Source organism: Barbus barbus (genome assembly GCF_936440315.1).
Source record: "Barbus barbus genome assembly, chromosome: 28".
In the NCBI taxonomy this organism is placed as follows: domain Eukaryota; kingdom Metazoa; phylum Chordata; class Actinopteri; order Cypriniformes; family Cyprinidae; genus Barbus; species Barbus barbus.
The window spans coordinates 20,126,493-20,142,758 of NC_136756.1; the positions used below are offsets into that span (position 1 = coordinate 20,126,493).

The following is a 16,266-nucleotide window of genomic DNA, read 5'->3' on the forward strand; positions in this document are numbered from 1 at the left end:
TACTCAAGGGGAGTTATTCTGAAAAAGATTGGACAACTGTACAGCATGTACAATGCAACCTCAAATAAGATAAAATATTCACCTTTCAAATAAGAGCCAGATCTATAGGCAAACATGCTGATTTTACATTTTCCAACCATAAAACAACAGAACAATAAAAAAAACAAAAGCTCAGCATATACAAACATATTAATTATGGATGAGTGCAAGACAAACAAACATGGTCACATGTAGATTAGAGAAACTCAAACGCTTCAGAGCAGAACCATGTGCAGCAATACAAAAGTCTTTTAAAATGTAAAACAAAAGATTTGAAAGTAAAAAAGAAAAAAAAAAGAAATAAAGAATGTTTGTTTGCTAATTTACCCATTAACCATTAGCTATGCCTCAAGCTTTTGCTCTAAAATAAGTCAAGTAAAGCTGTGTGTGTTTGGATAGTTTTAAACTCGATTTAAAATAAATTATCCACAAATAATGGAAAAGCAGGGCACTTACAATAGTGACATATGGTTCCCAGAGGGGACACGTGTGGTATTCTTTTGCCATTTTCCAAAACTTTAAATAAATATTGAGAAGGGCACATTGTGGCTAAATCTATGTGCCTGTCCTCATTACCAAATAAACATACAAAACATCAGTAAAACACTTTTGCAGTCTCCACAGTTTTTTTAATGATTCTATTGCTTAATTAAATCAAATATTTAACAACAAAGGTACTTTGCAGTGCCACACATCCTTCCATTTGCCCATGCAAGTATAATATCTCTTACATTTTTAGCACTTTTATGAATACATTTTACTGAATAAATCATTATAATGGAGCATTCTGTAAAGGCTCGTCTAAATGAACAACAGTAACGAAAAGAGGCGGAGCTTAGTGAAAGTTCAATAGCACAAGTTTGACACACCCCAAAGGTCACTAACAATAGAAAAAGCCACTAAAGTAAAGGGAAACAGGTGATTTGACTTTACTAAATCAGAGTAGTTAATTAGAAAATGATGACAGAGGTGGGGGGTAGGCTGTGATGAGGCCTTCAGTCGGTCTCAAGGGTCTTGGACGCTGCCTGACCAAAACAGAGCAGGACTCGTTGTCTGTCTCTCTGTGGGTTTAATTACATTAGCCCTGTAATTTAATTTAGCTGAGGCTTCGGCTCGCTCTCTGACAGCACAGTTCTAATCCTGGAGAATCCTGGGAAAACGAACTGGGTCTTTCCTCACTCTCTGAATCTAGAAATCCTTTTGGTCTCAGTGTGCCATGGGAGCAGATCAGATCTGAATATCCCAAATCAAATTAAATTAACTTCCAAGCAGTATGAATAATTTAACGGCTCAAAAAGGGGCAGTTACAGATCATTTCAATTATTTAAGAGTGAGAACTGAATTTCAGGCTAACTTTAATTCAGCCTAGTTGGCTCCTCCGGCAGGGGTGAATGGGTTAAACGTTTGGGTTTTTACTTCATGTCCTTACAAAGAAAATCCGTTTGATAATCCGACTTAATTTGTCTGATAGACAACAGGCTCAAACAGGCTATCAGTCAGACTTTAAGACCAGTAATTGTTCTTGTATCGACTACCTCTTCCAATTAATCCAGATTGCTGTATGCCAGCTAAAATCCATCTATGTTCTCACTTTGCCTTCTTGCAGAAGAGCCCTAAAGCATCACTGAAAATAGCTACTCTCAAAGAAATATGACAGTTTCAACTCTCTCCGGTTTGTGTAAGACGTGCCCTTAGCAAATACAGCAGTTACACCAAATAAAAAATGCCTTTTGAAAAGGCTCTATTCAGTGCCATTAAAATGTGGCCATTAGTCACAATACAGTCCAGACTTTTTTTCCATTTTAAAAGCTCCACAAATGGACAAAATTTTGGATAATTTGCTTGAAAAAGGCAGTGTGACCTGGTTATGCCATCACATCACTGCGGACAACTTCATGGAAGTTGAACACAACGTTCAAATTACATTTTACAAAGTATGTTTACATACGGCTATTTTGGGAATTTGGTAATTTGGAAAATAATAAAGATTAATGTCATTTTTCCAAAGACAAAAATGCACCAATAGGAAAAGTTGTCAAAAAGTACAACTTTTTTCACTTTTTTATTTGCGTTTCAGTTTAACATTCCAAACAAAACATAGAACCAAGTCAATATTTCACCTTAATTTTGACATAATATTTGACAGAAACCAGTACTATGCAGATGAATTCTGAAAGAGATCAAATCTGAAAGAGGTGAGGTGTCCTCAGAGCTACTGATTTTGAGACTCATCAGTTGTTTCTCTAGAGCAATGCGAGAATAATTTCTGAGACAAGTGGAAACTCTTTGACCTGGGCTCTGAAAGTGCATGAACTCTTGAAGTCAGTGTTCCCCCAGCAACAAAGAGTGAGAGGAAGCCAAAACCTGCCTGACCCTTTTCTGACCTTGCACCACTCAAAAAACAAAAAAGGTGGGATGACAGTAAAGTGCTCTCTCCCCTACTCTCTGTACGCCTCTCTCGCTCACACTTGCTTTCTTTCTCCCTTGCTCTCCTCACGGTTACATTCAATTACATAACCAGATAGCCTGCTAATCTCCATAATCCGAGTCATGCCACAACAGGGCCCCGTACAGAGCTCAAGAACAAAGCCTGCACTAAAAACACTCTCATCTTCCTCTATGTGAGGCGAGTAGTGGTGAACAATGCTTTTTTGGAAGCTGTATTAAATGTAATTTCCACACTCAGACAAGGCAAAAGTGACTGTCTAAAAAGAGGCCCTTCCTAATTTCTCAAACTTGTCATAAGGTTTTACAGCTTCAAGACCCAATGACACAATCATTCGTTATGATGCTCTTTAAAATAAGAATGTCTCTCCAAATTTTATTTGAAACCTATTAGCAAACAATGTTCACAGCTGTGACATAACTAATTAAAATATGTTTAATAAAATGTTTGTTAATTATGTATTTAATAAAATAACATTTATGTTTATTTAAATAATTATGTTTAATACAAGAATGATTGATTACATTTAAGCTACATGCCACATCAACTAGCATGTCACATGCTACATTTGTCAACACACTAAAGATAATTGCACTAATCAAACTCGAAATGCATGAAAAGTTTAAAGTAATAACAAACAAAGGTTTGATGAATCATTCACTTTTTAATAAGGTTTTCATTCATAAATTCTTTCCCCAACCGCCATCATGCCAAGAATGCTCAAATACACTATATTTTTCAGAAGCAGAAGAAAATTCCTGTCAAAACAACAAAAACTAAACCTAGCACTACTGTAAATACTGTTGGGCTCTGTAACAATTTGCTTACATTCCTCTTTTATAAGTCACTTTGGATTAAAGTGGCTGCTAAATGCATAAATGTAAATTTCACACAAGCATCTCTTCAAGAAATTCAGCTAAAGCAGTCTAAAAAAAGGAACTGCACATAACCCATTATTAAAAGCAAATGAATAACAAAACAAAGAATTAAGCTTTTTTACTGAACTGGCGTGTTGCTCAGAGTACAAGCTGCATAAAAGTGACTGCCCCACTTTTGCCATGTAGCAAGCCAGAGTCATATTAGGTCATAGCCAAGTGTTGACGTGTCCTCTTGCTTTCCCAGCACTGCTCTGTTTGGCTCCCATCCTAATTCAGAGAGATATCAGTCTAGGCCTGTAGTGTACAAACACACACACTATATATATATATATATATATATATATATATATATATATATATATATATATATATATATATATATAGCTGAGGCCTATAGCTAGTCTTCACTTTTAGCTTTGGCACCTTTGATTCTTGTTTATCTGTGATATGTGTGAGGCAGGAATGAAACAGATGCATAGAGACACCTCAAACCTGAGAAAAAGAGGCCAAAGAGCATGCGAGGATGGACTTCAACATCTGCCATGAGACAAAGCAGAGCTGAACGGATGTACTATGTTCTCTATCTCTCACAGAGGTGGCAAGATTAACTAACACTGATCAAAACGATAACAGTCAAAGTGGGAACGATAAAGAATTATCAGATTTGACTGAAAAAAAAAAAATCAATCTGCTTGTGTGGCTGTGCTCATGGATATTAGTACAATCACTGAATATTCACATATATTCACTAAAGTTTTTGGGTAGAAATTATTTCAATTTCAAGTCAAATGTCATTTCTGAGTCATTAGCAGAAAGAAGAAAAAAGAAAAATCAGCAGAACAGCAAAAATCATGAAACTGTTCAAACTGCACACCAATGGACAAGGAAATGTTGCTTTTTTTGGAGGAAATCTTTGTTGCTAAAGGAAAAAATTTTTTTTTTTTATAATACTCAAAGAAGAATATGATCTAGACCAGGGGCACGTCAAGTGATCACAAGCGAGACTACGGGTGCTCCAGAGCAGGAACAAAATGTCAAAAACATTTTTTGATTCCATTGCAAAACAAAAAAAATCCACATCCAGGCACTCACAAAGCAAGCGAAGTGGGGGCAAAAACAAAAGTGTTGCGTTTATAATTTTATACAGTGTATTCTTTTATTTTTATACATGTATAATTTGAAACTATATCACTGAAATGATTGAAAACACAAAAAGCTATACCATCATCAAGCCCTAATTGTCGGTCAGAACTTGCCAATCCTCATACACACCACTAATATAAAAGCTTTCTTTCTCTTTTGTCCTTCCTCGAAATGATCCCATGCAGCTACATTCTTTTCTCCAACGCAGCCCTCAGACTGTGATGAAGTGTTGCTCTGGTACATTTTAAAGCAGGCTCCTGCCCTTTATCAAAATAACAAATTGATGTCACTGCATCCCAAAGTGCAAGAGAGGGAAATAATTTACCTATGATTTGACTTTAATATTTCTTTGTTGGAGAAGCACAATGATTTTAACTCATATCTGGGCTGCGTGCCTAGAACATGATTTTGAGTCCAGAGAGAGTGATAGAAAGACAGAGTTTCCAGTCTTGCCAATGCCGCAAAGTCCAGTGGGCTATTCTTACAGCTTTCCCCATATATTCGTCTCTCTTTGTCTTGTTTCTGGACACCAGGAGCTTTTCACAGTGATGACAGCTATTTATGAGTTTATATGGCGTAATTCACTGCACACAGGTCCAAAAAAGCTCTTTTACGTTCACGCAAGAATCATAAACAGATTCTCGTGTTTTGTCACCCAGACTCAAAGGGAAGTGTTATCTCACAAAATAAGAAATGAAGAGATTTAGGAGCTTTCAGGGCTGAGATAAGGCGATGGTGGTTTAACACTATAGTGTAATTGAGAATGCAAGAATGCCACAAGTTTCTTTCTATTTCAAGTTCCTGCAAAACAAAATTAAATTCATTGCCACAGGTCATTATTCAATCGCATGTCAGCAAAACAATGAACAATGCATCAAAACCCCAAGCGGCATACCTTACAGGTTCTGTTTGCACGGCTTTCTTATTATATCAGGATCTAGATCGTCCTTTTTCCCCAAAGAAGGTGTTTTAACCTGCAGCTCGGAGTGAGTAGGCGAACGCATGAATCAGAGCTGTCAATAAAGAGACCGAGCGTACGTACACGTGCAGTGATAAACACTCTCATTATTGTCTTGGCTGAGAACTTGAAAGCTCATCAGGGAGGATACATCATTCTCAACAGATTCTGTCATTTCCCGCCCCCTCAACCCACCACACACACATATTAATTAACGACAGCTATATGCTCAATCTGTGAAGATAGCATTCTTCTATCAGAATTAAATCTTTCTGATTTTAGACATCTCAGAGCTGGGAAAGTACGTAATCTAAAAGCTCAGCTCTACTCCAGGCTACAGGGATCTTGGTCTTTGCATTCAATGCACACAAAAAAAACAAGTCGCTTATCTTGCAGTATTGGAGAGTCTCCATTACACCACAAGATCTGTGGCATCTTCCTCCAGCTGCGGTCCAGACACACACACTTATATGGGGTGAAAGCTTGCTCAACGACCCTTTCAAACCATTTGCAACAGAGAAGATCCTCTTGATGGATTAGGGTTCATGAGGAATGCGTCCAGTGACATGCGTCTTTGTGCTTCAATTTAACATTGGGGTAAAGTTGTGGAACATGAGTCGCAGAGGAATTATATTCAGTGATATTTACTCCCATTTCTCAAGACTTACAATACAAATTGGGTAAGTGTGGGAAAATGAAAGAAAAACATTTATTTAAGGGCACTTAAGTTAATGATGCTCAACAAGACTGTTCCCGAACATTTAAGCATTTGTCTGGATACATGTCTGCAAATACTTCTGCACCAGAAAATGCAAACAAGACATGCATTTGTCCTACAATAACCCAATGCAGTTTTATGTCACCTTTAGGGAATCTGAACCAAAGGTACAGCTCTCAGTGACATTCAATCAAAAAGAGAACGTCTATCCATTCACAATTTCTTTGCCTGCATCGTCACAAATGAGGGAATCGTATCGCGCAGTGTTCCAACAGCGGCTCTGGAGAGCAATGGAGAGGTGTAAATCAGGCACAGCGAGCTGCCTGCAGAACTCGTGCAAGCAGGCAAGGAAGAGACGGCCATTAAAAATCCCCCGCATCTGTTCATACTCCAATACAGAATACGTTAAAGCATCAAAAAATGCAATAATTGCCGATAATTGTAGTGCACAACAGAATTATTGATGAACAATATAGCAGAGCTATTTGGATTACTAACTATCTATCTTTCAAAAAAATATTTTTTAATTTATACAATATATTTGAAAATATTTGTTCCTTGAATCAGGGAAAACTACTCTGCAGAGCATATGACTTTAATCTACAATACAAAAACAACACGCAACGTAGTATTCCTTACATTCGGATAGTAATAGGCATAACCAAAGAATGTAATCAAGTGTCAGACTTGTGGCAAAAATCGAATCCGACTAACAAATGTATGACTGGAAAAGAACCACCACAGTAGTAGAGAAGCAGAGGTAGATTTAGAGATCTTTTAAATAAACAGCCCGCTGCACCCTGCCACGCCAGCACTGCTCTTCTTGATCGCCTTCCAGTTGGAAACATTTCTTAAAGCCTTCCCAGCAGAGCCGACTCTGCCAAGAGCGGAGGTTCTTCTGAAAATGACCTACTACTGTGACTCCAAACCCTGGGGCAGAAGACGAAAACTCTCTCCCTGCTGGAGAAAAAGCAGCAGCTCTGCCAGCATCTAAGCCCGTAACATACAGAAAATAAAAAATATAGATTTAAACATCTGCAAAGGTCAAAATAAAAAAAATATTTTTGTCAGATAAGAGCATTTTGCTCGAACTATGAATTATACAATCTCTTCCAACACAGAGGTACTTGCGGCTCGGAATAAAACATATTTTGTCTTTGCACGGTTGATTAATCTATTCCAGAGATTTGAGCTGTTTTTTTTGTAAGGCTCATTTAAAAAAAACAAGACTCCAGAGGGTGATTCAGACACTCGTTGGACCACATCTCATCTAGAAAGCAACAAAAATAAACTTCTTTTCTGCTGTAATACACTGGCATGGATGAGAGAGCAAAGCTGCGGGCTCAGGTGGAATTCAAACACATCTTCATAAAGTAAATATTTAGGGTTGCTCACCATTCTCACCGCAGAGGAACCTGGGTGTGATATGAAACGCAGCCAACCTTCCATAGACATCTTCAGCCCTGGCCACATGAAGTCCTCTACTCATGCCAAGAGCTCGGGCCTTTATAACTGAGGATACTCTTTGTGCCCGACTCCCCTCCTCTCCTCTCCCCTCCCCTAAAAATCTCCTCGATGTCCTCTAATGAATATCAGCCACTAGGATCAACACATGAAAGCTAATGCTCCACTTAAGATTCTGACCCTTATTTCCAAGACTCTCCCTCACACAAATAAGCAGCCAAATGTTTGAAAAAGTTGCAATAAATGCAGGCCGGATGGCAAGCGAGGAAGAGCGGGTGATCAAAACAGCTTAATCTGTTAAACGGGCACACTGGGAGCTGCCGCGTTGGGACGCGACCATGACTGTGCCACTCAGGGCTGTCAGACAAAAGTGGGGCATGCATTTCTGAGCTGAGCGAAAGAGCAAACACACTCTCCTGACAAAAAAAAAAAAAAAAACCCTCGGGCAGGCAGGCGCGCTCACACTCACTCACACACTCACACACACACACACACGGACCGAGAGAGGACCGGTGGATTTACACCGCGGGGGTGTTCTGGGACGTTTCAGAGCGCAGTAGCGGCACTTCAAACACAAAGTGCCTGACCATGGAGAGGGGTGGAGAACATTTTAGTGCTCATTACATCAGGACCTACATAGACTGGCTTGCCATGCACATGTAACTAGTAAAGATGAGCAAAACTTACATACAGATATGAATCGTGAAAATAAATAACAGACTATGCAAGCATTCATTTAGAGATCAAAACATTTATATCTCCAAATCGTTTCAAGTTCAACTGAGAGAAAAGGCTCTTAGTTCTGGAATATTTTGCACGGAAACATGAAAACTAAAATGCTCTCATAAAAAAAAAAGCCAATGCAGAGCAGGTCTCATTATCAGCACAATTTCAGATGTTACACTATTTTGTTGGTCAGCGCAGTCGAGTGAGTGCGTCTCAGAAAGGCTCAACGCTTGGATCGGCCATCCTCTCCTTTCCCGGGGGGGACTAATTGCGGCTCTAATGGAATGAATCGATGAGGAATGGGGGCAGGACAGCATGTTGCCAGATCAGGGGAATAGAGCCTCTCAGATCTCCCACTGATACTACTCTACACTGCTGGCAAATATGCTTTAAACTGGGCCTGTCCAAACTAAATAAATTTGATCAGTGAATATCTGGATTACAAAAAAAAACAACAACAGATAATAAGCCCATCACTATATGAGTTTGGTTTACAAAGTCATTTTCAATAAAACAATTAGTAATTGCTTCATGCACTGAAATAGTAATGTAGTTGTGCATAGCTTGTCATCTTATATATATATATATATATATATATATATATATATATATATATATATATACACACACACACACACACTCATACATACACACTTCACAGTCCTGAATTGAAAATTATTTATATATATATATATATATATATATGTGTGTGTGTGTGTGTGTGTGTGTGTGTGTGTATATGTATATAGATGTATATACACATATATAAAGTGCAATACTGTGCACAATGTTTAAGCACAAATTACGTATACAATCTAATTAAAACAAACTAAAAAATAAAAACCAAAAGTCAAAAGTGCATGTCGAAAAAGTGGTATTTTTTCCACCAGCTCTAAAGTTTGAGGCGGTTGCTGCTCACTGCAGACAGAATTGTTAAAATGACAGCATACGGAACAGGCTCTGAGCTTAAAAACTGTTTTGTGAAGCGCCTGTGCGCAGCGAAGCTCCGAGCGAAAGGTCCCTCCGGCTGCCAGCGGGACTGCGGTGGAGTCTGGCACACGCCTCGTCTATCTCTCTCACTCTCTCTCTCTCTCAGCCCAATACACTCACTCAGACTACGGCCAGAACCTCTGTGCATGCTGCGTGCTCTCCCTCGAACGCTGCAGGCTGCTACATTACATTACCCTATCAGCAACAACAGTGAGCCCAAAGAGGCAGTGAACATGCCGAGCGGTTACAGAGAAAACCAAAGGCCTCCACACTACTAGCTCACAGTACGGCTTAAACACAGATCTGTAATGCAGCGGAGATTATTCCATTTCTAAATATTTATCGCAACCTATAGATCAGATGTGACTTATAAATGTTCAAGTGGAGCACACTATTGTTTAATAAGTTTTAGGATTTTACATTTTTCGGCTAAGCATGATAGTTTACCTTCATAATTCACTAAAACTACATTTGGTAAAGTTACACAATTCCAAAAGTGGACTATGGTTACTTCATGTTTACACAGTATTTAATGAGTTTACTAGTCAAAAGACTGAAACAAGCATCTGTTATAAAGAAGCAAAAAACACAGTGAACACTGAAACATATCCCCATCTAATTTATTTAATATTAAATTCAAGCGCTGGAGGGTGAGGCGTGTATTTGTACTGTTGCCTGTTTGAACACATTCACGAAGAGCTGAAAAGTACAATACATATTTGTGGGACTTAAAAGCCCAAATCCCAAAGGTTTTCCAGGCAGTTATTCAAATAAAGTTTGATATGAACAACGAACTGAATTATACCACAAGATAAACTGCCAGCAAAAAGTTTGACCTTTAAAAAAATAGCTGTTATTTACATATTGTCTGTGTCAAATTGACAGGCATAATGGATTGTCATTATGTCTGTCAGTAAGTATGGGCGTTATTCCGAATCAAGCATATGGAACAACTTTCTTAACAAGCAGAGAACAAAAACTTTTTCTCCTCACAAAATCTTTATTAATTGCTAACTTGCAACAATTTTTAAGTTGTAGTTTTATATTTTAATTATTATTATTATTATTATTATTATTATTATGTAAGTTTCTAAGATAAAAAGTGGAAAACGGTTATTCAGGGGAGTGGCCTTACTAAAACTTTGTGAAATTTAAAACAAACCGAAGCAAATTTATTTACTTTTGCAGTAACTTTTTCATCAAAGCCAAGGTCAAAGCAATCATCAGCCATCTAAAATCCTAGTGATTCATGTCAATATACAGCAAGGCAATTTGAGACAGTAAAGTGACCTTAAAAACCCTCTGTGCCTGCCTCAATTCAGACTGCTGACAAAAAAACTTTTAAAATACTATCACATTTATTTAAACCCCAGGCACCATCACAGGGCATAAAATCCTAAAATATTTTCTAACTGATTCAACTATCACAAGCAAAATGGGATTCAAATAAATTGTGATAAATTACAGGCAAAAGGCAGATGTCTGGCAAGTCAATGTTATTCTTTGCAAAATGCTTTTTATCTCTTTTTAAGTGACTGGCTGTCTAAAATTGAACAGACTGAATATATATTTCAGTAACCATCTTTTTGCTATATCCTATCAAGTGAAACCTTAAAAAGCACACAAGAAAAGAGCTGAAACCACAGTAATAAAGTCCTTTAACTAAATCTCTTTTAAAGTACTGTAATTTTATATATTTTTAACCAATTAAACCGTCAAAGTTTTAACTGTCTTGACACAGAATATAAACATTATGCTGAACTAGTCCTGGTATGTACACATAGGCTAAACTTAAACATTTTTAATCCACTCCAGATAAAAATACACAAAAGTGAAGTCTATAATATAAAATAATAAAAGTTGTACTTTATCTTAACTATGACCATGTAACCTTCTTCTCTTAGTTTATGATTAAAACTGAAACAGAGGACTATGCACTCAAATGTCTACTGCACACAAACTCCATCTTAAACACAACGACTCAAATAACCTAGTCAGATTAATTTTCGACTTTGCGTTTAGATTATAAAAAGGTCAATAATAGAAATATATAACAATCCAATACACTAATATACACTTGAGGATACGGCTTGGTGTTGTATGAATGGATGTTAAATAGGCAAAGAGCAGCAGAGTTCTCAGCCCGCCCTTTATGAACTGAAATCTCGTCGCGAATCAGGAGCAATTCGTTCAGAAAGACACAAATAAGCACTTTACCTGAGTTAGACAGAGAGGAGAATACATCATGTTGAAAGGGGAGCGCGTGACTTGAAATGTGGCAAAACACCGACAAGTTAGTGGATCATTTTTCACAGTTAATCATGGTAAGCCTCATCATGATTAACACTTCCACCGCCGCCACTTCTGACTTCCACTTCGAGTCCGTTAAATCAAGAGACGCCCGGCAAAAGAGAACGCGCAAACTCTGTACGCGTTTGAAACCAAACTTTGCAGGCAGGAAAGCGCGTGGGGTGCTGCAATCTGTTCCATTTAGGAAATGGTGGGAGAAAGAATCAAAGAAAGAGAAAATGAAAAAGAGGGAGGAATGAAATGACGTTATGAAAATAGCCCATCCCAAAGAAAGTACTTGAAGGAGCTAGAGAGGCTAACTCTGGTTTCCAATGTCCAGGGGCATCCGTTAAATCCGTGAAATTAACCAAAACAAAAGTTATTTGCCTCGGTTTCTGAAGCTCATATGGTGCGAAACAAAGTGGCAAACGACTTTCTCCCCTGTTCGCCAGTGCGCACGCACCGCTATTCCCTCTCGCGCTGCTACAGTTCGGACGCAGAGACGTTCTGCGCGCTTCAACCGCGCGCGTATTCCAAACAATTTTACTGCAACACGCACTGCTAAAGTAGCGATTAGAGCTAGGCTCGCGCGGACATTGCGTCACAGAGAGCTCACATGCATGCATCCATACATGACAAAGGCTTATCGCTTCATGTAAGTTGAGTGGATAAAAAAAATTAAAAATCAGCCCGCGTAAAATACTATAGCCAGTGCCTGATGAGGCTTATGCACCCTTTACAACTGTACATATAGAAGATGTTTCAAGTAAACGAGGGAATGACTTGTCTGTCAGTCACTTAAATTACTGAAACGCGTCTATTTATGAATAACCTAGGGATGAGAAGTTCAATGCATATAGTGCGCGCTTTCTACTGTTTTACTGAGGCTATTTTCTCTTCCATTGCATATTTTGCCGACCAGAAGCTTTTATAAAGTCACTGCAAGAAAATAACGCGCCTCTGTAACCATAATCACTAACTGTCAGTTGATGGTCAGTGGTAGCTTCCCAAAAACTATTCTTGTGGATTGTTTTTTTGTTTTTGTTTTTTGACCTAACCCCTTGTAGAAATCAAGTTTCACTCTGTTGGAGTGATCAAACGGAGATCAAATAAACTAGGCGTCAATTGACTTAAATTAAAGTGTAAAACCAGACAGGCTATTAAAATGAACAGTGTAAACAACACCTGTTATTTCTCTTGAACATGCACTGAAGGCACTATGCTGTGAACTACGGCCAGGGAGAGAGCTGCCGATCACTGCTGAAACACCGACGTCTCAAAATGTCATCATTTTGCCAATAATTCAGGAAACAGTCATACCTATAATTACAAATATGTATCCTTATTTTATGAAACTGCTATATATTAGCATATTATTTAAAAAAAGAAAAAGATTTAAAGAAGTTGTAGCCTAGCTACAATACACATGAACCTACAGGTACAGTAGGCTATCAATATAGCCCTAAACATTTAACAATTTTACACCTGAACAATTTTAAAAGTTTGAACTTGTTTTACGAATTTAACGTAAAGAGACAAGAGGAAAGAATTCCTTAAAGTACATAAACTGAAAATATCCCTACAGAGAACAAATCTTAGTATAGCCTACAAGATTATCATAATTAGTTGTTAATATAAGCGCAAATTGTCTGGCAACAGCAGTGAGCGAGTAAGCCCGTTGTTGAATGTCTTCCCTTAAAGGGCAGACGATCCATTTCTTACTCTTAGAAAAAAAGTAATGTGCCAGTAACGTAGTAGATTTCATATCATGGTATTTTAATACATGACAATGCTGAAATCGTATTTACATAGCATAGGCTACTCAGAATTAAATACAAGAATGCTCAAGAAAACATGGAAGTTATAGCACATAGTAGCCTACTTTTTTGTAAGTGTATCAAGCTTCTTTAGCTAAAAGTTAGGCTACTATTTCTGTAAACAGCCAACCCGAGTCAAATCAATTTTTGGCACTGTCTCGTGAAGCCTGTTTACTTTATTTTATTTACAGATTAAGTTTGCTACTGCCACGCGAACGTGACAAGTAACTACAGTTTGTAGCACTTTTTGAAACAATGCCGAGCTCCCGGTTGTGACTACGGCACACGATCTGAGCCTTCTGCCGGGGAGGGAGCGCCTCTGTCGGTGTAGATGTCAAATTAATGCCGGCGAGCCTGCGGCCATTTTCTGCTGAGCAAACTCTAGTGCTGGGCATCTGCTCTTACTGGCTTTAAACTTCAACTTGGCCTTCAGAGTCCCGTGGTTAACACACGCACACACCTTTTTTTCTTCAGCTGTCACAGAACTAATAACTTTCATTACGCGAGAAAAGCCATCTTAATCATTGCGCGTCTCAATAGCGAGAATAACACGCCGGCATTTGTAAGCCTTTCCCACAAAACCGTACGTTTGGCCGAAAACCAGCGAGAATATGCGTAACCGGCTGGTAAGAGAGAGGAAGCGGGAGGGAACCGAAACACGGCGCCTGTGTGTTGATAATGATCTCATTTGATTTTAAGACTGCACAACTCGTGATCTCCCTCGTCTTTTGGAGCAACGACACAAAAAATGATGAAACTGATTTGTTAACGTACCATTTCGAAGCGAAACTGCCAACCTCCCCCCCAAAAAAAGTTACAGCTTAGAGGCTTTTGTAGTTCTGCAGTTCAACGCTTGGTCATCTCGTCGGCTGCTTTTATAACTCTGTATCCATTTATCTTCGCAAAGAAGTAATCCGTGGTCTTCGGATGGGAGGAATAAACCCGGACACTGACCAAATAAAAAACGTCCCACGCGAAGTCTTCGAGCCTCGTCCAATCCGAAATCCTCGTTACCAGGTACAGAAGGACAAAATAAAGATTTTACAGTAATGCACGGCTTGCTGCAGAGAGTGCACAGGCTGGAGGTGCTGGCTGTTGTTTTGGTCGTGTATCTTTAATTTACAGTGCTGAATCGTCGGTCTCTAGCTTTGCAGCATTGCACATGCAGCGCGCATAGATGTCCTTGTGTACAGAGAGGAATCAATGCCTCGTCTGTTCTTTTGTTGCTTACAACACGAATAGCAATACAGACGGTGTTCTGAGCTCCATACACACATCTTACAGTCCTCGCGGAGAAGGAATTGATGAAATACGGGGGTGGCGTGAGTGTGTGTGTGTGTGCGCGCACTGGAGCCACTCGTTTAAAAGAACTGCACTTGATGGCGTAGTTTATACAGTATATAGCCTATATACTTTATATACGGGTCAGTGACTGAACCCTCATTTTTGTCCAAATCAATAAAGTTACTAAGAAATATGCTAAACTGCAATTCAATGGATTGAATGCATGCATCCATGTATATATGACGACCATGTCTTTCATTTCTGTTCAGGTCAAATGGAGTAATCCTGAAAATACTAATTGAGATACATTATCCAAAAAGACATAAAATGAAAAACCTTGAAAAATATTTTAAAAATAAATAAATAAAAATGCATTTCAGTGTAGTCAGTGTTCAAGTAAAGTATTTTAGTAGGCTACGTTTGACTTTATGGTTAGCCCACTTTATTTTTTCAAGAGTTAAAAAAAAAGAAATTGGTATAAAAATGTATGAAATCAACATGACAACTTAGTACATTTGTCTTGAACTAAATTTTCAAAATATTTTTCATAACCCCAGAGATCTTTATTTGTCATTGGCCCATATGGTTCAAGGCTAAGCATGTTAAACCAGCTATGACAGAACAAACATTACATGTGCCAATAAATAACAATATATCAATAACATCTGTTTGAGTGTCCGTGGGTAAAGCGTGCGTGTGCGTCTGTTTTGTGTGGATATAACTGGGCATTAGCGTCTAACTTTACAATATGAAAAATAATTTTTTTTAACTTTGAATAAGTTAAAGTGAGTAAATGTCCTTACAGCCTTTGACATGAGATCGTGTTGCCAGTATCACTTGAATTTGCATTTAATCTGTTTTAAACCATTAGTGCTCACTCAATTGCAGTGTCCTCACGCGACACCTTCTACTCTCATTTTAAAGGGTCACAGGATGCCTTGGGCATTTCAGAGCATGACTAAACTAACAAGTCAAGTAGGCCCATAGGAAAACGAGTTGTATTTCATGGGCTAGGTAATTTAGGATTTATACATGTCTGCAAAAATCGGATTCTTTTGAAATGCCGAACGTTTCAGAATGGCTAATTTACAGAAATTGTAGCCTACTTTTGCTGGCACAGAGGTTTATTAAATTTAGGCGTTTACCCTTCTATGCTTTTTCATAAACGTACACAAAGTGCGGCCTACTTGTGCAGTGATCAGAGTAAACTTTATTGAAGTTTTTTTTTTAAGTTGTCGAAGCTGTCTTGCTTTTCTTCTTCCTCAAAAAACCTGCAACAGCTCCCTGAACTCTACAGACAAATATTTAACCTTTCGAGTTCCTCATCAGACACTATTTGGTCAGAGCCAAGAATGATAATAGCTTATAATCTCAGTAGACTGGCGGTTGATAACCTAACTCTTAAATTTAGGTGATTTGATTAAAGACTTGCTTATTCTTTCCATCATATGTCTGTCTATTTGCTGTCAATTGGCAACATTCTTTGATAAATGTACTAGGTGGAAATGTAATAA

General features: G+C 38.3%; 1 protein-coding gene across 3 annotated transcripts in view; it reads right to left on the reverse strand.

Annotated features, from left to right (window-relative positions):
* The window catches only part of nfic (nuclear factor I/C), a 99,764-nt gene extending 84,267 nt beyond the window's left edge, over positions 1-15,497 (reverse strand). For 2 of the 3 annotated variants that reach the window (XM_079381928.1, XM_079381926.1), the window contains exon 1: positions 11,580-12,186. In XM_079381928.1, coding sequence (XP_079238054.1) covers positions 11,580-11,609 — 30 coding nt within the window. In that variant the 5' untranslated portion in view covers positions 11,610-12,186. Of the gene's footprint in view, positions 1-11,579; positions 12,187-14,242 lie in introns of those variants that run through there. The other variant, XM_079381927.1, reaches the window with a different exon arrangement.
* Positions 15,498-16,266: the final 769 nt, after the last annotated feature.